Source organism: Palaemon carinicauda, chromosome 6 (assembly GCF_036898095.1).
Source record: "Palaemon carinicauda isolate YSFRI2023 chromosome 6, ASM3689809v2, whole genome shotgun sequence".
Lineage (NCBI taxonomy): Eukaryota > Metazoa > Arthropoda > Malacostraca > Decapoda > Palaemonidae > Palaemon > Palaemon carinicauda.
The window spans coordinates 3,430,995-3,454,539 of NC_090730.1; the positions used below are offsets into that span (position 1 = coordinate 3,430,995).

The 23,545-nt window shown below is 38.0% G+C and overlaps 1 protein-coding gene across 1 annotated transcript in view; it reads left to right on the forward strand.

The window, feature by feature from the left end:
- Positions 1–23,545, forward strand: part of hppy (MAP4K3-like protein hppy) — a 151,104-nt gene that overhangs the window by 54,356 nt on the left and 73,203 nt on the right. Inside the window, 1 exon segment of the mRNA XM_068374874.1 lies at positions 9,865–9,903. Coding sequence (XP_068230975.1) covers positions 9,865–9,903 — 39 coding nt within the window.

Sequence of the window (23,545 nt, forward strand, 5' to 3'; positions counted from 1 at the left end):
AATATGAAATTTAACTCCCAGCTTTAATTTTTTTTATCATTTAAGAAAAATTACAGTACGTTCAGGTACTGTCAGTGTGCTGAACTCAAAGAATTATGCACTTTGTTTTCCAAACACAGTGCAGTTTTTTTAAAATTTGTAATGTGAATTTTTTTCAGAAATGAGAGAAACTTAAAATTCTAATTTTTATGATAGAACTTACCTGGCATTTATATATACATAGCTATGTATATATAACTGCCAGGTAAATATTCATAAAACTTTGTTTTACCATAAAAACTCCATATTTTTGAGGTTCAGATAGCAAATTTTTAAGAAATATTTCAATTTTTTCTCGAAGTTTAAAGAACAACGGGTTATAAATGTCATACCAAGAGTATTTAGATTTAGCTGTGTGTGTTGTTTAGAGTAGTTTAAATTCTACATTTCCTTACAAGGGAAAGTGCCTCATTTTACTTGCATTATTATTCACAATATCAAATGTCACTTGATAGATGGTCAACTTTGAATTGTCCTTGTCCTAGATAAGCTTCCCTCAATCTCCTAATCATTGCATTGACAATTGTTATTATTCTTTAATAAACTCCCCTGATGTTCATATTGGTTCTCTATCGAAACCTGGTTTTATATTGACGTACTGTACTGTATTCCTAAAACTGAAGATTTCTCGTTTTCTGACCTTATAAAAGGGTTAAGCTTATAGTACGGTATTAACATAATCTTTTGATTCCAACATAGAGGATATGATAAAAGTACATTTCATTTTTAAGTTTTATGGAGCAAAAGAGAATTCAATTTAGGTTAGTGAAGAGAAGAAATTTTCTGAATTTATTAGTCATTCCTGTGAGAATTATTCACACAAGTTTTTACTAGATCCTGGTCCTCATTCTCTATATATCACAGTGGAATATTATATTTTAGGTTAGCCTCTGTAACATGGTCTTCCAGTGCCTCTTGTTAAGAGTTCTCTTGCTTTATTTTTGTGAAGTATTTTAGAGTTTATCTATGAAAGATATATTTTAATGTTACTTTCCTTGAAATATTTTATTTTTATTTTTGTTCATTACTTCTCTTATTTATTTATTTCCTTTTTTTCATTTCCTCACTGGGCTATTTTTCCCTGTTGGAGCCCTTGGGCTAATAGCATCTTGCTTTTCCTACTAGGGTTGTAGCTTAGCTAGTAATAACAATATTAATAATGAAGATGATAATATTGAAAATATAATCAATTATAGTTCCTCTTATGAAGAGGTACGTTTGAATGTTAGCTGACTATGTTAAGAATTTTGAATGTAAGAGGAAATTAATGTTTAGTTCAGGAATATGTATAAACGATTAGATTAGTTTTTTACAAGGAGGAGGATAATGCATCTCTAGCTGATTATTGAGCTTCCGGTATTTAGTAATAAAGAGCTTTTTACCTCTTTTGCTTCATTGTCAAATCTAAGAAGAACAGTGAATTTGGTCAAAGGCAATGAATCTAGCTTAATCTACCCTGTTGAGTTTTTTCAAGCAGTTCTAGTGCACTAGTCAGTAAGGGTTCCGATGGTGCAAGTGTTAATAGATTCGATCAGCCCGCATGAACTTAGTACTCTCGAGTTACTTTAGGTCCCTCTATTATGAAACCCTCACGTTGTTGGGATCCGGTCTGCTCTCTATGACCAACGGATTCCAATATAAAAGATTAGTGCTAGTAGACATGATCCTAATATTCTTCTGTTCACTAAATAAGTGCTCATGACCAGCCACTTCATACCTATATTAATGGCAAATATTGTACGGTGTCTGTTGAACAATAAAGATCATATTTAGATTACTAATTTAAAGCTTATGAGTGAAGTAAATAGCCTTATGTTTCGGGGGAGGCAGTGACCTATCTCATGTTGGCTCGGCCACTAACGCGTATTAAGTTTTCACAGTGCCAAAGATAGTCTATTGCCTAACATAGGTGCAAAGGGAAAGCCTGTAGTTACCATTTTAGAATATTCACCTGGCCAAGGAAATAAAAATGTTGATGATATGGACAAAGACCTTGACTGATAAGGCATCTCAATTGTCAAGGAAACTTATTTTTGAAACTTATCCAAATAAGTTCTGGTATGCTTGTTTTTCTAAGTAGTCTCTTGATGCCTCCTCTAAGACAGCTTATACTTAACAGGTATATCAGATTTTTATTGACAGTCAATAAATTATTACCTCAAGGGCAAAAAGTAGCTCCAGATCTGTCTTACCATTTAAGAGTTACTTTTTCCACCGACAAAATTGTTCTGGGAAAAGAATCAGTTGCCTAACCTTATTATTGATTATATTTCATTTTTCCGAACTGATTGTTTATACAAACATAATAAAATCTTTAATTACAGATATTTGAGCTACTTGACTAATAAATGTATGTTGTTGGTAGTGTTGAATATACTAGAAATTATCTCCTTGTAGTGGCTCTAATAGAATAAAGGTTGCTTGGGATCTTGATCTTACTTTTAGGCGTCATGCACAGAAACACACTGTGATTTCTTACCTTACTTCTTTTCCTTTTCACATTGATAAGGCTAGAATCAATAATATGGTAGCACAAGTAAACTCGAAAACACGAAGGACTCTTTGAAGTCACTTTCTTGAATGTTCACGCGCACATTTCCCTATCGTACTGTAGCTACTGTACTATGTTTCAAAATTACTTTTTTAATACTTCAATTTTTTCCTTGAAGGGATCTGTTTCATAATTGTGGTAGGCCATCAGGAATTTGCTCTAACGGGTATAAAGGCTGAAATTCTTACAGGACTTATTGAATTTATAGATCACTGTGATGATCTTCTCCAACTAATTCATATAGGAGGAAGATTCTCCCAATTTTATCAGGTATGCGAGAGCCTTCATCCCTATTATTATTATTATTATTATTATTATTATTATTATTATTATTATTATTATTATTATTATTATTATTATTATTACTAGCAGAGCTACAACCATAGATGAAAAAGCCTTTGTCATTGAAGGCTATTAAATCCTTCCATCTTCTTAGTCTCTTGTCCAAGGAAACAGTTTAGCTAAGGCCCATATTTTAAAAGTAAGAATTTAACAACTTATGTGGGAACAATGTGATAGAAGAGAATTTGCTTCCATCTCCATGGTTTTACAATAGGTTCTTCCTTGTCCCTAAAGATTTGGGAGATTGGAGACTGGTTTACAGATATTGCTTTGAAAAAAAAAAAAAAAATTTGTTTTCAATATGCTTGCCTGATATGTACTTTCTCACATTTCTATTCATCAAAATTCAAAGACTTTTCTTTGGTTTGTGAATGGCTCGTAAGATGATCAGATCTAGGTATTGCCTGCGTTTTGGTCTCAGGACAGCTCCCCCAATCTTCACAGGGGTGAATGAATGAATGAATGATTTAAAGTTTTCATGCAGGGGTGATACCTCCCATTTTGAAGTGGGTGGGATTTCTGGGAATCTGGGTTCTTTTGTAACAGGAGGACTGTCTATATTTTGATACTTCATTGCAAAGGATTCAGGCTTAAATATGTTTACTCAGGTTGCTGGAAATGGGAGTCCTGGTAAATTTTAAACCTTTCGCCCCCAAAGGACGTACCGGTACGTTCTTGCAAAACACTGTTATTTACATGTTTTTGCATATTTTTGATAACTTTATGAGAAACTTCAGGCATTTTCCAAAAGAATTAGACCAACCTGACCTCTCTCTGACAAAAATTAAGGCTGTTAGAGCAATTTAAAAAAAAATATATAGCAAAATGTGCTCGAAATTTAACCTTACCTTGGGGGTAAAAGGGATAAGAGGTCTCTTTTGATTCCAACAGAGAGATTCTCTTTTGAGGGAATGATGTAAACAAGTTTCTTTTCAGGGTTTTATGGTGGAAAAGAGGATTCAGTCTACTTTTTTATTTGGAAAAGTTTAAGAAGATAAAACCACTATCATTTTGGAACTTGTGAAAACTGATGGGTACTGGCTTTTTTTTTTTTTTTTTTTTCTTGAGAGAAGTTTGTTCTGATGGGTTGCTTTAAGAAGTGAGCCTTACATTAGCCTCCTAATTGGACTTGAAGCAGAGTATTCGATCTAGATGAAATTCGTATTCAGCTACTGAATTAATTTGATGGTCCTCGTTTGTTATCCCAGCGAGTATCCTTAGAACTGAAGGTTCCAGGCATCTCTTTTCCCAGATGCTTCGCAGGGAGGGAGGTGCTCAGCTCTAGGTAATCTCCATTTATCAGGTAATTGCTCGAGAAAAGAATCAACTAATCATATCAATTGCCTGGAACTTTTAGCTCTATTCAGCATACTTCACACTTAGTCACTGATTTTGGGAAAGAGGGTGGCTCTGTTTTCAGACAGCAATACAGCGTGGCTTTACATTTGGAACAGGGAAGAATAAGGTTGGAATCCCTATCTCGCTTAATGGTTATTAACTTAGATGAATTTGAGGGGAGTAATTATTTTACCTTGGTTTATTCCAGGGAGATTTAACATCTTAGGTGATTGGTTAAAAAGGATAAATATATGTCAAATGAAATTTTTTCCAAACAAATGGTCTTTGCTGCATTTAGTGTGAGTATAGATTTGGAATTGGTTGGGATTACCAAATATGGACATATTTGTGATATTGCTCAACTACAGATATAGTGATTTGTCTACCTTTTCCAGATCCTTTAGCCTGGAAGGTGGATTCCTTTGAATAGGACTTGATGAATCCAGATCTGTAAGTTTATTCTTCTTTTTCCATAATTCAAGCTATGATAAACAAGTTGAGTGTTTGGAAACAGTAGGATGCTTTTATTGGCTTTGTTTTACTCGCAAAGAGAGTGGCTTACGAATCTGTGGCCTCTTTTGTCTGTGTCCTCTGGTAGTGGTTTCACACGCCCCAGTTATACCGACACCCCATAAGGGTGAGCGAGTGGGTATATTCATGGCATTCCATGCAACTTGTTTCTCTGGTATATTTAGCAGTATTTATACCTTAGAAATGGTGCTTTAAGGAGGATTTCACGGAGCGACCCAGGTTGAGCCCAGAAAACTAGTTTTAAGATTGGTCCACATGAATCCATACAAGCTACCTTGAATCATATGGAAATGGTCCTCCGTATTCTCGTAGACCAGGGGTTTTCAAAGTCCTCTAGATTGTTTAGGATAGGATCCAAGAGACAGTCTACTAATAATTTGTATCAAAGGCGGTGGGAGGTTTAGTTTGGTTGGTGGAATTCAAGGAATGTTTCAGTGACTAGAAATAGTTTGCTTAGTTTTGATTTTTTATAAAGAAAATTTTTTGGCTATTAAGGGGTGTAGATCCTTGCTAAATATAACACCCAAGCATCTAGGCTTGGAGTTATTTGCTTCAGATATTATTGTGGATGTATTCAGATCTTTTAATATTGAGAAGACTCCAGTTGTCGGAATGATTTATTAGACTCTAGATGTATTACAGAATATTTTTAAAGGGTTTTCATTTTGAGCCTTTTAAAGATTTCTCTTTTAAAGACATCATTTGTCGGAAATATTTTGTTAGCTGTACCATCATTTGTACGCATTACTTAACTAAAGTATATTTCTATCAAGATTGGTGGGCCTGGGATGCTGTACTACCTGCATGGATGTAGTTTATATGGTAGTTTTTTTGTGTAGATTTAATTAAGGTTTGGTGTTAGTTTTTTCCTTGAAATTATACGTTGTTGGGTAATTTATTAAAGTATAATTTTCTGGTGGAGCTGTTTAGTATCTGGTTCTTATGAGGCACAAGTTTTAAAACACCCATATTGATGACTGTTGGCAAGCCTCAGTTGCTAGTTGAGTTTATTAGTTTGATTTTATATTTCCTATTGTTCATTCACTGACTCACCTCCATCAGAGTGTGGGAATGACATATATGGACATCTGGGGAGTTTGATGAAAATATACAGAATTTTAATCATATGATTTACTCCAGTATTTTTATACTACTCTGATGTTCATATATTTTTCATGTCCCCCCTCTTCCCTTCTGATTTTTGTTGTGAAGAAGAGAGGTCTGTAGTTTCATCTTTGAGACTGAAAAGGCAAAGGGCCCGTGGCATATCCAAGACTATGTTATTGCCATTAACTGCCAGATTGTTGCAATACAATGCTAAAGGCCTAAGTATTTGAAAAGGAAGAAAACAAGAGATATTTAGTCCGTAAGGGTTCTGATGGCTCAGAGTGGATGACGTAGTCAATCGCCTCACACTCGAGAATTACTTCAGATCTTTCTATTGCAAAAATCTTGCATTTCCATGGTCTGGTCTGCTCTTTGCAACCTCTGGAATCTATGGCAGAAGACAGAGTTGATATCCTGGATCCTAATATCCTGCCGCTCACTGAAGTAAGCACTTAATGAGCAACCAGTTTACTGCACAGTCATCCCCCCACTTTTTGCAAGTGTTATGTTCCAGGACCCCTCGCGAAATGCAGGGAAACCTTTTTCTTTAGCTATTTTCGAGCATTTTAAGCTTTTGTGCATGCTCCCCACTCAGTTACAAACCTTTCCCACACTCCTATGAATACTTTTAATCGTACAATATTTATGCTATATAGTACATAGCAGTGCACTGTAAATTCAGTACATGTGAGGTTAGGCTAGCCTAGCCTAGCTCACGGATACGGGACTGAGTTCATTGGGGTATACATGTTCACTTATCGTATACGTACGGCACAGATGTAGAATATTTAAGGCTACAGGACAAGGAGAATTTCTTTAAAATGTTACTATATAATTTTAACTAATTCAGTGTGAGGGGGATCGGCGTCAATGGCCTTCGATGTCAGGATGACAGAAAACCTAAAATCAATCAATCAAATCAGTATGGGGGTACTCGCCTAAGATACGCATTCCAATGAAACTTGTATGGAGACAAAGACAATGAATTAGCTGTGCAGTAGATGACGAGGATGATGATATTTACTGAAAAGCCAATTGTAGGCACCATCGTAGGGTTTAATTGAATTTATTAAGTACTAACTTTACAGAGTGCCCTGAAATGCACAAGTACAAGTAACACTTGTTCATGTACGGCTCTCAAAACGCAAAGTGGGATGTGACGGGCGGCGATGCTGCCTGGCGTAGCACCATTCTCTTTGGTGATGTGACGCTCCATTGGCCTATCAGGGACCAGAACACAGATTACCAGCGTAGCATCATTCTCTTTGGTGATGTGACGCTCCATGGGCCTATTAGGGATCAGAACACAGATTACCATGCCCTAATTGGCTGACTCATCCTGCAGCCAATAATGTATGGTGTACGATTTCACTTAAGCAACACAGATGATATACAATACGCAGTCTTGTCATGTCAGCAGAAAGAAGCCAAGGATATTTTCAATCCTGCTCTAGTTCAACCCTAATTTCTTTGGTTGTGATATTTTTTACAATGTGTTCTATTTTAATTTTCATCATATTTTTATTTTATTTAAATTTGTTAAGGTGGAAAATAATTTTATTGGGAAAATTTAAAAAAAAGAAATTAATATTTGAAATTTATTTTGGGTGTGAAATTTGGCACATTTTAAGAATTTCCATGAAATTCGAGATCATGGCTCGCCAGAAAACTCAGTATGAAGTAAATTAATGGAAATGGGATAACTGTATTCATTTATTGATATAGTATATTGGGTCCACACAAATGATTTGTTTGGATCTAAAATGAGGATTGAAAATGAAACAAGAAAAAATTGAAATTTCTAAAAGCCAAGAGTAGAGAGATCATTGATTATGGATGAAGAGGGTTATGCACAAAACCAGTAGTTATAAAGAATACTTTTAATAACCTCAAGCATAATATCACAGGGAAGTGGATCCAAGTTAGATAAAAGACTTGAAGGTTAGGGTTAATGGTATTAGAAGGGCAGCTGCATCTGGTAATAACTGGAGTGCAGCTCGGTGGCATACCTAATCTCTTTTCGAAACTGAAAAGATAAAGCTTATGTTGAGTACCCGAGCCAAGGTTATTACCATTAGCTGCCAAGTTGTCTCAATACTCTGCTAGAGGCCTAAGCCCATGGAAAGGAAAGAAAACTAGAAAGTTTTAGTTTGAGTGTAAACGTCGATGTCAACCAGGCTTCAATAGAGAAGTATTATTAACACAAGGTGAGTATAGAAGTAATAACTTGCATTGCTAAAATTCCATCTATACCATATTATAAACTGTTTAAATGATTTGGGTACACAAGCTGAGGGACTAAGAATAAGTGCTTTGGTTATTAGTTTTCATTTATTCTCATGTTCAATCTGTAGTCATTGCATTTTTGAATTAAGGCAATGTTTGGTAGTTAAACACTGTAATGCTCTTGGTATCCTATGTTTTTTTTGGTGTGGAGTTCACAAAGCCAAGTGGGTAGAGAGGAATCATAACAACTGTGCATTGTCATCTGCTTGGCAAGTTTAACAGTTAGGTTTTTGTATGCTATTCGCATTCCATGAGAACTAAAGTTTAAGTTTCAAGAAACTGGAGGCAGTTTGTAGAAATTGTAGATGAGAAAACACCACCTTTTTTTTTTTCAAGATGAAAGTGAATGGAAGGTCTTTTATGATAGTAATATTTTCAACACATTATCTATTGTTCTGAGCTCTTATCTCAGATGATGGTAATATTTTTTTATACATTTTCAATTGAAGTTTAGATAAAATATCTTTGCCCTCCCTTTTATATGCCATTGAAGAATCATTTTGTAAATAGAGGGAAATTCACTTGCAATGGAAATTGCTTCTTATTCATAATGATCTGTAATGTTTACATTATATTTTGTAGCATGATTAAATCTGGTCAGATTGGTTTCAAGACTTCTTGACTTTTCTTTTTCAGGATGTCTTAAAAGTAATTTTTATGTTGAAATTGATAGGTTACTTTTTTTATGTTTGACTTTATGAAAAGCTGCTCTAAATTGGCTGTATGAAATGAAAGCATTTAATGCCTGCAAATTGTCAAAGTGTACACTATAATTTATTTTTGTGTAAATTTATTAAATATCCATATACGCTTAGCTGTAATGCATTTATTAATGCCAGTTTTTAAAACTAATTTTTACTTAACATAAGTAACTGTAGGTGAATGTGCTGTTCATATTGTATGATTGTAGTGGAATACAGTAGATATATAAAGCTTGAGAATAGTGTTTTATGCTGTATATATTTCAGCTGTGACATTTTACCTGAATACTTACTGTTAGAAATACTGTTCTTGATAATATTTAATTATTATTACTATTGTGGCAATGGATGAGACAGGATGCCACTTAGGTAGGTAAACACTACTCAAAAGGTAGGTGGTAGCCAGGCTGACCCAGTAGTGACTGTGTTCGTAAATGACGGAGTGTTCGGATTTCTCCTCTCTGGTCCTCGTCATGATATTAATACCTGTGCTCTGTATATACATTCTTTTAAAATATACTTACTGTGTTTGTGTTAAACTTGGACATATCCACTAAATATTACTATGGTGTTTTTTTATATAATATTTTTTTTTATACATATATGCTTCCTAGTACTGTATTTTGTATTTCATAAATTCACTCTATAAAGTAATTCCTGTAGTGTTGCATAATTATTGTCAATTAAAGAATAGCTTCTTATGGTTATACTTTGAACTGCATCATCATGATATATTTTTTTAGCTTTTCCACCAGAGACTTCTTTCCAGTAAGTTAGCTGCTAGTTCAGGTTTACAGGTATGCAATTTTTAAAACTGAACTCTTTTAGTCTTGACAATTTGTCATTCACGAACACTGCAGTGGATTGCCCCATTGTGGCTGGGAACACTGGGGCTCCTGTAACTCCCCTCCCCCCAATAGTCTTTGCTCCGCTACTTAACTCATGCGTTGTGTACCTTGCTCTCAACAGGAGCCTATTGCAGTATATTGATGAAGAGTTGAGAATGAGGTATGAAACCCCCATTATTACTAGTTTAACAAACTAACTGTTGTGAATTTATCACATATTTTGCCTAACCATCATACTATCATACTTGTAGCTGAAATAGCATCCTCAGTGGCTTACTCTTTTGTAGAGTTTGTTAGTGTGATAGTGTAGTTGTGCATGGTATATGATGTGCAGTTTTTTTTTGGCATGCTTGACAAGGATATTGCTTACAAACATCTACTCAGCATTGAAGAAAAGGCTTAAGGTGTAGATTATAGTTTTTATCACAACATTTAATGTAACCACAGTCTTCAATATAAGATATACGTACAAATTTGGTTCCTATGTAGCCCCCTCGCGTATTTGTTACGTAGTTCTTAAGATTTTTGGGACTTTTTGTAAGTCAAAATTATGTATTTGTTCACTTAATATCCACAACATCCATTCAGATTTAGTATGATGTATCCTTAAAGTAGAGTTTCATGAAGGAACACTTCAACTATGTACTGAAATTTTTTAGCTTAGCTCTCGAGAAAATTTTATTTTCGGTAAGTGTAATACCACACGTACGTACTGGCTTGTTGACTAGAGTGCAAGTGTCTTAAGTATTTGGCTTATGATAATACAGTATTTGTGCACCCTAACCTAGCCTTCCAAGTAATGCATTATTGGACGGTTGAAGTTTGAATACCAATACTGACTTTAAGGATGTGATAATAGCATTTAGTTATCTTCCAGAAGAACTCTGCACCATGGTAAACAATTGCTTATGAACTATTGTTATGCTTCAATATGAGTAACAGGTGTTCACCAAGAGTCTGTTGCACTATTGATGACATCTGTTATGATGTAATAATTGATAAATAGTAACAGCATTTGGAATATTGAAAAAAAAAAATCTTTTCTCATAGCATTTTCCTTTTTTTTTTATTTGCTGGAGGAGTGAGACTGCAGTCATCATCATCCCCTTTATTTTCTTTACTTTCTATTGTGCACAAAATGTCGGTCTTCGTGGCACAACTTTAAGGATCTTGCTTTTCACATACTGTCTTGATTTAAAGGTGCATTTAGATGGTGGTAATATTGTTTTCTTGCCTCTGTAGTTGATGTAGTTAACAGTATTTTGCTTTTTATTTGCACCAGAGAGAACACTAAAATGCCTTGCCAGAATAAACCGATTAAAGATCTAAGCAGAGAGGCTACATAAATTTAAACCTTGAAAGAAGACTATATTTTTTACGTATATTTTATGAAAATTATTAGTTATATGGTATCAGATTTTATAGGTTTTTTGAGGCAGTAAGTTAATTTTTTTCCTAGTGGTACTTTGACGTGAAAGTTTTCGAAATTATTTTGGGTTAAGTTCATCGTTTGTCAGCACAGGTTTTAATTTCTAATTCTGCAAAATTCTAAATTTGTGAAACCACTATTTTTTTATTACTGTCCTGAAACGAGAGTGACATTTGTTAAACAGTTGTTTGTGAAATCTCTCTCATTGTCTATAAATATTTTTATTTACTGTATATTTACACTTGTCAAGTTATTTGTTTCCGTCTGTTTACATTTAAACTTACTGATTTCTTTAAGATTCTTATTTATATATTTCTCTTTTTTAAGAGGTTATAAGGAGACGTACACTTTGTAGATATCAGAGATTGAATCTGTGTATAATCTTATGTACATCGGCTAATTTTGTATCATACACTCTGCAGAACTCTTTATAATGGATATTGCCCTATAAAGTTTTTAATAAAGATAAAGTGGCTATATCTCTAATGATGAAATACACTGGGGGGGGGGGGGTTTAGTAGGCTAACCAATGGCGTTTTTGCCTATATGATCATGAACAAAAATGACTTTTTTTTTTTTTTTTCCATCAATATTTTTTAACAAACTAATTGGCAATAATGACATTAACATAAATGGAACACAGTTATTTTAATTCACAAATGATATAGTCATTGTTAGTTTTAGAGAGAGAGAGAGAGAGAGAGTGAGTGAGTGTATGTGTGTGTGTTTTCCAATGATTGTGAAAAGACAATTTAATGATGCCCCTATTAGGATAGGCTAATTATGATTTTTTGTATTGGTGTATTGTCTCATACAAAAATCACCTCATTTCTAATTATCTTCATGCCAGGAAGCTTTGTCAAGCTCTAACCTCTATTCCCCTCTCGACTTTTATACCTCCTAAGATTGTCATACAGTGGAAAGGTACCTGTGACAGATTCTTGCCATTGCCAGATGACTCCTGGCAGAGAATTCTGGCTGCAATCTGTCTTGCTTGAAGGGCCCTTCTGTCTGAGAATTCGGGCTGCAATCTGTCTTGCTTGAAGGGCCCTCCTGTCTGAGAATTTGGGCTGCAATCTGTCTGGCTTAAAGGGCCCTCCTGTCTGAAAATTCGGGCTGCAATCTGTCTGGCTTGAAGGGCCCTTCTGTCTGAGAATTCGGGCTGCAATCTGTCTTGCTTAAAGGGCCCTCCTGTCTGAAAATTTGGGCTGCAATCTGTCTGGCTTGAAGGGCCCTTCTGTCTGAGAATTCGGGCTGCAATCTGTCTTGCTTGAAGGGGCCTCCTGTCTGAGAATTCGGGCTGCAATGTGTGTGGCTTAAAGGGCCCTCCTGTCTGAAAATTCGGGCTGCAATCTGTATGGCTTGAAGGGCCCTCCTGTCTGAGAATTCGGGCTGCAATCTGTGTGGCTTGAAGGGCCCTCCTGTCTGAGAATTCGGGCTGCAATCTGTCTGGCTTGAAGGGCCTTCCTGTCTGAAAATTCGGGCTGCAATCTGTGTGGCTTGAAGGGCCCTCCTGTCTGAGAATTTGGGCTGCAATCTGTCTGGCTTGAAGGGTCCTCCTGTCTGAAAATTCGGGCTGCAATCTGTCTAGCTTGAAGGACCCTCCTGTCTGAGAATTCAGGCTGCAATCTGTCTGGCTTGAAGGGCCTTCCTGTCTGAGAATTCGGGCTGCAATCTGTCTTGCTTGAAGGGCCCTTCTGTCTGAGAATTTGGGCTACAATCTGTCTGGCTTGAAGGGCCCTCCTGTCAGAGAATTCGGTCTGCAATCTGTCTTGCTTGAAGGGCCCTCCTGTCTGAAAATTCAGCTGCGATCTGTCTGGCTTGAAGGGCCCTCCTGTCTGAAAATTCAGCTGCGATCTGTCTTGCTTGAATGGCCCTCCTGTCTGAAAATTTGGGCTGGAATCTGTCTGGCTTGAAGGGCCCTGCAATCTACAACAACAACCATATGAGAATGCTTGTCAGTCAAATGATATATGCAAAGCCCAGGGGATTAATACCGAATAATTTTTTAAGTAAATCCTTTTTAGAAAGGAATCTACAGCCTTTGTTCATCTACTCATTCAGTCGGTAGGCTTTCTAAGTTTTTGCCACTCAGAATTATCATGAACTACCTTCACATCATCTGGTTAGGGATGCTGTTCTGTCTTATGGTTTCTTCCCTGGATTTTTCTGTTGACCCTCAGATGGAGTTTAGTTTCCAGTAGTGATGAAATCTTTAAAAAAAAAAAAAAAAAAGTTTTCTCTCTCTATATCGTCCCTTCCTGGAACCACCTGGAGTAGGACCGTTGCATTACTTATTTGAACGAAATTGTGACTCAGGAATTTTTAGATCAAAGGCCTCAGTTTTGGTAATTATAAAAACCAGTACCTTTGAGGCTGGGTGTTGGGTAGGCTGTTACCTTGAGAAAGTATTTTTATTGTTTTAGATTTTTTGTATACAGTATAGTTATTTGGTTTCAAGAAATAATGTCGTCAATGACCTTCGATGTCATGACACCAGAGAACGCATTATTAATCACCCAAGTTGGTGCTAGTTGAGTGATGTCCGTCAGGGTATTTCATGGGTGTCAGTGTAATTATGTTCTCTGCCTGACATGTTTATTTTGTGATTGTCAGATTTATTTCAACGAACCTCTTCCTGACATTCATATTGCTTCTTCAGAAGCTTGGTTCATCAACTTTTACTGTAACTCAATAATGTTTTTAAAATTTCCCATTTTCTTTACCTTTCAATACACATGCATCTAGAGACACTAATGATGAACGGATAGAAGCAAAGTGCCAGGGCCTTTGTTGTGTCAATTTCTCTAACACATTGGTTCGACATACAGTATACCTCTTTCAGGTTATGATAAGTTTTATTGACTTTTATGTTTTTTATCTAGATTTGTTAGTAATTACTACACAGGGATAGTAATATCATTTAAATTACCATCGTGAGTATTGGTATTGCCTCAATGTTCCTCACAGGGAAAATGTTTCAATTTCAAGTGATAATCAAACTTTCTTTTATTGTTAGCCCTTCTCATGTTTTTGTCTAATAGCTTAAATATAGGAATTACTACCTCACTTGGAAATTAATTAATTTACAATTTTCTTATTTTCAAAATATTTTACAAATTTTTAGAAAAACAATCAGGAGATGTATTTCAATGATGGTCAGTTACTATTAATCTAAACTAGTTGAGTCTACAATTTTGATTATTTTATACTGTATATCAGTTGTAGAATGGCTAGATTCATCAAAGGATAGCCAGTTCCTTGTGATGCGCAGTGCCTTTATAACTAAGGCAAGACAACTGGCGAAATCTAACCAAAGGCCTTTGCGTTAATAGGTGTAGGAGGAGATGATGATGATGATTTCTGTTGTATAATTTACCTATCTCTTCTACTGGTATCCCACATAAATCAGTGTAGGAGTCAGTAATGTGAACATCAGGGGAGGAGTAAATATCTGTTATTTCTATGCTCCCTTGATGTTTATATATATGCCCACAATCCTCCCCTTTTCATGTCAATAGTATAGGGAATAGTTTTACTCCAAAACTGAAATGAAAAAGGCTCTGATACTACGCTTCTTGCTGTTAACTACTACTAGTGTGTCTCATTACTTCACTAGAGGGGTGTGTCTATTGAAGGGAAAGGAAATAAGGATTTTTTTAATCATTGGAGGAAATGTTGATAAACAACAACTGGAGAAAAAGCAATATGATAGTCTGGTGAGTATAGAAAAAACTTGTAGAAAAATTCCATTTTTCAAGTGCAACCTCTGGCCTAGGTACCAGTTAGCTTTGAACTAATATCTAAGCTTCCATGCTATTTTGACTTTGTGGTTTTGCTTTCCTAGGCTTAGCGAGTTGATGTATGATGACCATAATTACTTGAATGAAACCAAACTTTTCCATCTTTAAAAGTTTTGACAAGAATAGTTGTGTGTTTGAGATTTATTGCTACATCAGTTTGTAAAAATAATTCTTGTTACCTCTGCTAACGAAGTTGGAAGGAGGTTATGTTTTTGAACCTGTTTGTGTGTTTGTAATGTGTGTGATTGTGAACTTCCTGGCCACAAGTTTAATTGTAGAGTAATTAAACTTGTAGGGATTAATTGTTATGTAAATAGCTGGAAATGATTGAATTTTGGAAGGCCAAGGTCAAAGGTCAAGCAAAATGTCGAATTCACGTAATCAGCCACAAGTTAGGATATCGTTGTCAGGGACTTCAAAGTTGGTTCATATTTGAGTGTATGAAAATCCACGCCAATTAATACATGTTAAGGTCAAAGGCCAAGTTCAAGCAAAAGGTCGAGAAATAAGCTGCCGCAGCGGAGGTCTGCACACTACGAGGTGCCCCTCTAGTTGGTTTTATGTTATCTTACACCTCATGTTTTTATTTTCCTTTTATTTACCAATGTTTTCATTTTATTTTCATAAAGAAGGCAGTACATTTATCAATGATTGAGGTGTTATAAGCATTTTGGACGGCAATTCTAGTAATGGCAATATATTATTATTGTTGTTACAGCAGGCTGCATACCAATTTTTATCTGTTTCAAATGTGTTTCATGTTTTTTTTTACTTGAATGACTACACATTTTGTCATTGGTCAAGGCAAAGCCTCTCCATACCAATATTGGCCGCTCTGTTACGATGTAATATTTCCTACTTTATCTATTTTTGGTAGACATTGGTTTCCCTGGTCTGGAGTGTGGTCTCCCCTGTCACGCCTTGTTCATGGTCGTGTGCACAGAAGATGGTACGTAGAGTTAAGACGGTTAGATGAGTGAGCATATTAGACTGACAAATTAGATTTTTCAGCATATTTTTTTTTTTTATGGTGGTTGAATTTATTTTTTCACTAAATCAACAACTATTCGTGATTGTTTAGGGTGAAGCATTTGGTGCTTTTAGTGATTTAACATAGAACTGATAAACTAACATGTTTTGGCATTTTTGTTTGTGGCTGGAAATAACGAAGTTCCTAAAAAAATCACACAATTTTCGTCGGGGGACCAAATTGTTTAGAGCTCTGTTAGCGATAGTCCTTTAAATATCAGGAAGACTATAATGAATGAAAGAGTATTTATGTATTTGTTTAAAAACTCCATGTTTAAGATTGCCGGTAGAAAAAAAGTTTCAATGATGGTGTATAATATATGTAGTTTAGGAATAAAAAATGAAAGTGAATGAACATCATTTTAGGAGTCCGAATCTTTGTCTAACTGGTTTTGAGAACATATGAGAATGGTTATTCTAGATGATTTAAATTCAAAAGTGACAGAAAGATGTGAAGATAGGTATAGAGTTTATGTGGCAAGTAGAAAAGGAGAAAATGTTTTAGGAAAGATCATTATTGTAGGAAGTACAGAGTTTCAAAAGTAGAGAATTCATAATTATACTGGGAAAACAGGAAATGTTAAGGTAGAGTTTACTAGTTACATGATAGTAAAAATGCCGAAGGTATGTTTGACCTTAATATATTTAAAAGAGAGGTTACGGTAGCGGACATCTTAAAAAAGAGGGAGTAAATGTAATCAAAAGATGTATGTTGAATAAAAAGGATGTGAGAAGAGTATATAAGAAGTAAATGGGTGAATTATGGGTTAGCATTACATATACCGGTACAAAGGTTGAAGGAGTGGGGAAGAATTTTGTAAAGTTTCTTGATTTGGCTGTAAGGACAGTGGGGGAAGTTTTTTTTTTTTATGGTTGTGGGAAGGTGTAGGTAAGGAATGAGAAGCAGTAGTTGGTAGTAAAGAAAGTCAAATGATTCCAAAGGGAAAAAAAGAGAAGATAAGCTGAGATTCATCAAAGAGAAGATGGTTTACCGGCATACAGGTGGAATGATGAGGTAGACAAGAAGAAAGTGTGAGAATAAAAAGGCATTTGATAAGAATATAGGCGAAACTGTAAACAAGAACTTTAGGAAGTAGCTACAGAGAGAAATATCAGTTAACAAATGAGTCTTGAAATAATCATGCAGCCTTGGGTCAATGGAGTGATTATTTTGGTTTGTTGAGTTTGGAGAAGTAAGTGATGCAAGAATTTAAATGGTTAGTGTAAGCTTTAGAATGTTTCTGTAAGTGACTTGTTGAGGATATAAGAAAGGTGATGGTTAAGTGACAGAAGGATTGATATGTAAAGAGCAGTATGAGGGAAGTCACATAAAAGGTTAAGCCGGAAAGACAGACATGAATAGTGTGAGGAAGCCAAACTGGGAAGGTATGAAAAAACTTATGAGCCTACTATCCTTTATGTAAGTATAGTGTAGATAGTTGATGTCAGTGAAAGGAAAAAAGGTGAATTTGTAGAACAGAATTGTGTGAAAAGTTATGTTTTTAGGTGGAATTTACTTCAATGAATCTTCCAGACATTCAATGCTGTTCTTCCTTTGGATGGAACAGATTCAATCTCTTAATCTAGGGAAAATATAAGGCGCTCTCTGTTGGGTATAATGCTCGCTCTTCTGTGTGGGGCAATATGGGTGAGCGAATGGTTGCCATAACTCGTTTGCTTTTCTCCTTTGATCCCCCATTGCTTTGAGATGTACCCTGTTGGTTTGAGATGTTCCCTTTTCAGTTCTGATAATTTTTGTTTTATAATTGTGTTTGTGGTTTTTGATAGTTTTTAATACATGATCATATCGTGTGTCCTTGGTTCTTTTGTTTCAAATTTAGGATTTTACTTGAGAGATTTGACTCGCATATGCTGTGCCCTTATTTGTCACGACAATGTACAATTCTTCAGTTTCATCTCCTGTCTAATGGGTACAAGCACTATATTTTGAATGTGGTTTTAATAACCACTCCTAAGAAGAAAAAACCTGCAATTGGATACTCAACTTTGGTGTTAGTCTTCTTTGTTCTTTCATTTTGAGGACTGCCGTAGTTCTATCTATTGAGCAGACAAATAACAAATGGTGATTGAGGGTTGGTTATGGCATTGGTAGACTGGCAGTCAACTGAGAGGTCGGTTCCTTTCTATGACGCTGAGCATGACAAACTCATTGCAGACAAATTTCAGCTGCTGAGGTGCTGTGTTGAGTTCTAGTGAGCCTGAACAAGAGTCTCCCCCCTATGCACGCCGAGTCCATGCTTTGCACATTGATACACTGGCCCTAGAGCAGGGGAGACTATATTTCTTTGGCAAATCATTGGATTCCCCTAAAAATTGATCTGTTAAAGATTCGCTAAAATTGTATGAATGGCTCTGTGTGTCGTTTACTTCCAAGCTCGGCCACTAATTCTTCACAAGTTTTCAGTTACGGGGTAAATCTAGGGATTAGTACCTCAATTGCACAAACGAATCTCCTAATCAGATACACTTCAGTTCCCTTTTATAGTGCAAACCATCCAAAAAGTTTTGTAACTTATAAGAATAGATTAGTAAAAAATGGTATTGAAGATAAATTATTCTTCAACATCCAAATAAGTTACTTACGGCATGTAGTTTATTTATGATAAAATATATAAATTATCCAAAATTCAAAGTAAGGCTGGTATATGAGTTTCCATTTGGTGTTGAAGCCTACTATCTCGCAATTTCCTTTGGCAAGAGAACAGGGTAATATCAAGATTGATATGAAAGAATTCATTATTGAGTGTCATTCATGTTGTATGGATTGAATCAAAGAAAAAATATGTCTAATGATGCTTCCTGATCCATGGATGCTGGCTATAGTCAAAGAAAGTTCCCAGGATTTTTTGTTCCCCAGTCTTCACTTGCCCATGGAACTATGAAAATATAACAAAGGATCTAATTTTTTAATTATGGTTTTTCAATATTAATCTTACCCGATGATCATGTAGCTGTCAACTCTGTTGCCCGACAGAAATCTACGGTCGGGATACGCCAGCGATCGCTATACAGGTGGTGGTGTACACAACAGCGCCATCTGTGAGCAGGTACTCAAGTACTTCTTGTCAACAAGAACTCAATTTTTCCTCTGTCGTGCCACCGGCTAGACCTACTGGGATACGCTGTTGATTCTGGAGTTATTGCTCACGATTTGGTGATGTATTTGCTCTAGAGTTTAGCCTTCGCTATTCAGGAAGCTTTATCTTTAGCTTAGCAAGCTTTTGGAATTAATTTGAATTAATTATGGTGACGAAGAGAGTATGGACTCTTTCACTTTTAAATGGCCGACCCTTCCCTTAGACGGAAGTGTTGGTGTCGAAGAGAGTATAGACTCTCTTTCACTTTTTATTTTATATCTCTCCGCCATTTATAGGCCTCTTCGATTAACTTTCTTTAAAAAAAAAAAAAAAAAAAATATGTGACCTTTCCTAATAGTAGGCGGTCCTTACTTGGAACCGAAGTTAATTAACATTGAGCTCGTCATATCGTTTTTCCTGTTAAGAATTTATGCTATTTTAATTTTATGTTTTTGAAAGAATTTCTTTGATAAGTCTCGTACTGTTTTCAAAGTTGAACTAACGTTTTGTTTAGTCTCCACAGTTGTTGACGTTCAGAACGTTCAACTTTCGCTCTATCGTTACGATAGAGAGAGAGTATTCACGGTTTCACGTTGCAGTAAGAGTAAACCGATTCTAGCGTTTCGTTCATTCTTTCTTAGCTTAAATGGTTTTAATTCTAATAAAGGAGCTTTTTATTTGGGAAACCTTTCAGTTTTTTTCCATTAACAAATATTATGTTTTAACGATATATATAATTGGGCTCATCTCTCAGGTTCTAAGTCAAGAGAGAGAGAGAGAGAGAGATAGAGACGGAGGGAGAGAGAGGAGGATAAACGTTTCGTTCAAGCGGGTAACGTTGTTCTCGTTTTTTTGCTCTTCTCCCTAGTCGATAGAGGGGAAGAAGGTAAAACGTTTCTAGAGTTTTATTCTTGTTCCCAGGCTTTATGCGGTGAGAGATTTTAAACGTAGTTTATTTGATCTAGTGTTTAGTCTCTTTTCCAGCCACTGAATTCTTTATCTTTCATTATGTTTTTCTGTTACATTGTAATACTGTTTTCGCAATTACTACCTTTTAATGAAGGATAGGATTGCGTGTTTCAGGTACAAACCACTTAAAGTTTCGAGTTCAGTGAAATAAGTGCAAACAGAAAATCTAAAGTGATATGCGCAAAGTGTTACAGTGTTGCGTTCGAGGGTTCGTCTGTTCGTGCCAGTGGTTCACCTAGTCTGGGACCTCTTACAAGCTCCCAAGCCCAGGGGAGAAGTAATGTCGAAGGACTTATGGGTTCCTCAGGCCTTGATCGACGAACAGACGTTTCCCTCTGTGGTTTCGGGTGTATCTACACACATTGCCGACGTGATCACCCCACCCACACAAAGACGAGAGAGCCCATTTATTCCTCGTCTGCGGAAGAGGTTTCTCGCAGAAACCATGGACCAAATCTTGCAGCTTTTAAGTGCAAGTCGGTCCCTTCCGCGCAAGTCCAACGGCCTAGGTGTAGCCACTGGGTCAGTTCGGACTCGCTGCAGTACGACAACTGCACACCTCCTAAGAGAGGCTAGGTGGTACCGCAACAGGCAGTAACTCCGTCTGTTGCCGCACCAGCTGTTTTAGACCCTCAGTCACAACGGACAGTAGCTCCGTTTGTTGTTGTCTTTCATAGACCCTAGTGGTCCATGCTGCAGACTTTACAGTCTCAGCTTGCTCCTTCATACAGGAATATCATGCTGGAAGGTTGACAATGCAGCCTGTTTACCTACAACCCGCCGAGGTTGTGCGCTCAGCAGATACTGCGGCTGCCTGCTCCCACACCACACCTGTGAGAGCTCCTCCACCGATGCGCAGTCCTCACTGCCAGACGCATGTTCTTGATACACCATCTGATAACATGCGTGAGCTGCCGCATCAGGAGTTGCCGGGTTCCAGCACTATGCGGCATTCTCCTCAGCCCATGCAGCATGCTCTGCAGACCTTACAGCATGCTCTGCAGACCTTACAGCATGCTCCGCATACCATGCAGCATGAGTCGCATTCCATGCAGCATGAGCCTCATACCATGCAGCATGAGCCTCATCCCATGCAGCATGAGCCTCATCCCATGCAGCATGAGCCTCATTCCATGCAGCATGAGCCTCATCCCATGCAGCATGAGCCGCATGCCATGCAGCATGAGCCGCATGCCATGCAGCATGAGCCGCATACCATGCAGCATGAGCCGCATCCCATGCAGCATGAGCCGCATGCCTTACCTCATGCTCTGCATACCATACCGCATGCTCTGCATACCTTACAGCATGCTCTGCATACCTTACAGCATGCTCTGCATTCCTTACAGCATGCTCTGCATACCTTACAACCCACCGCAGCCCCTCCCACGCACCAGCACTCTGCTTTTGTTGTTGCCAGCTCCCACACTCCGACTGCGGAGAAGGTTGACGATGCACCCGTGGGCCTACACCTCCCACGGTTGTGCGCCCGGCATGGCTTCATGCTCTCACACTCTTGTTGTGAGAGCTCATCCACCCATGCACAGTCAACCCTGCCAGATGTTTGATGACTCCCACACACAGAGCACTCCGTTGCCGTGCGGGAGCTACCACAAGCTGCCGTGTTTTGACACGGTGTGTCAGCCTCCGCAACACACTGTGGTTACCACCACTCGCCAGCAGCAAACTTGTCAGGCAGGAGTTGAGGCTTCCCCACACATCTTTGGTTGTTACCAACTCACAAACTGTCATGCAGTTACATGACGTTGCCTTCTGGTCTGCTACTTATACACCAGTGCTGTATGTCCTCACGCTCCTGTTGTGGTTGACAGTTCAGTTTTTGACAGTTTACAGACTGTCAAGCAGTTTCATAACGTTGCCTTCTGGTTTGCTGCTTTTGCACCAGTGAAACCCTCACTGAGAGAACTTAGCTTTTCTCGGATATGGTTCCTGTAGATGAGAAAGTGCTGTTCTCCCTCCTTCTGATATTCCCTTGAGGACTCTGTCATTTGGAGAGGAGCTTTAAGCTGCTTAGCCTCCTATGGACTTTTATTTAAGCATAACATGCTTCCAGGGAGGGTAAATGGTTCCGCTTCAGTCGCTAACCCCGTCTGTTGCCACACCTGCTCCCATAGACCTTGAGCTTTGTTGCAAGACATGCAGTCCAAGCTTAGTCCTTGATAGAGGATTTCTTTTTACGGAGTCAGTGTGTCACTGGGAAGACGTTCAACAACCAGCAGAGGTGACTTGTTGTGACGCGGTGCGGCAACCTCAGCAACCCGATAAAGAGTTGTCTGTACTACCCAGACAGTCTAGACAGTTTCGGGTTGTCGCTGTACTTCCTCGCTTCCCCATGGTTGACAGTTCATAGACTGTGCAGCAGTACCATGATCTTGTGTCCGGCTCCATCAGACGACTGGCTTTTAAGAGCTCCCACAAGTCGTCGCTGTCTGGAGAATCTCAGATGGACTATGGATCTGACCAAGGAATTGGGCCTCCTGGTCAATTTAGAGAAGTCCCAGCTCGTCCCATCCCAGACCTTTGTCTACCTGGGTATGGAGATTCAGAGTTGAGTTTTTCGGGCTTTTCCGTCGGCCCCAAGGATCAACCAAGCCCTAGAATGCTTCCAGAGCATGCTGAGAAGGAATCGATGCTCAGTCAGGCAGTGGATGAGTCTAACAGGGACACTTTCATCGCTGGCCCTGTTCATCGAGTTAGGGAGACTCCACCCCCGCCCCCCTTCAGTATCATCTAGCTGCTCACTGGGTAAAGGACATGACGCTAGAGAAGGTCTCAGTTCCTGTTTCCGAAGAGATGAGGTCTACTCTAACGTGGTGGAAGAACAGCTTTCTTCTTAAGGAAGGTCTACCTTTGGCTGTTCAGAACCCCGACCGCCGTCTCTTCTCGGACGCATCAGACACGGGCTGGGGTGCGACATTGGACGGACAGGAATGCTCGGGAACATGGAATCAGGAGCAAAGGACACTTCACATCAATTGCAAGGAGTTGTTGGCGGTTCATCTGGCCTTGATAAACTTCAAGTCCCTCCAGCTAAACAAGGTGGTGGAGGTGGACTCCGACAACACCACAGCCTTGGCTTACATCTCCAAGCAGGGAGGGACTCATTCGAGGAAGTTGTTCTAGATCGCAAGGGACCTCCTCATCTGGTCAAAAGATCGAAAGCTCACGCTGGGGACGAGGTTCATTCAGGGCGATATGAATGTCATGGCAGATCGCCTCAGCCGGAAGGGTCAGGTCATCCCCACAGAGTGGACCCTTCACAAGAATGTTTGCAGCAGACTTTGGGCCCTGTGGGGTCAGCCAACCATAGATCTGTTCGCTACCTCGATGACCTAGAGGCTCCCGTTGTATTGTTCTCCGATTCCAGACCCAGCAGCAGTTCTCATGGATGCTTTTCTGCTGGATTGGTCCCATCTCGACCTGTATGCATTCCCGCCGTTCAAGATTGTCAAC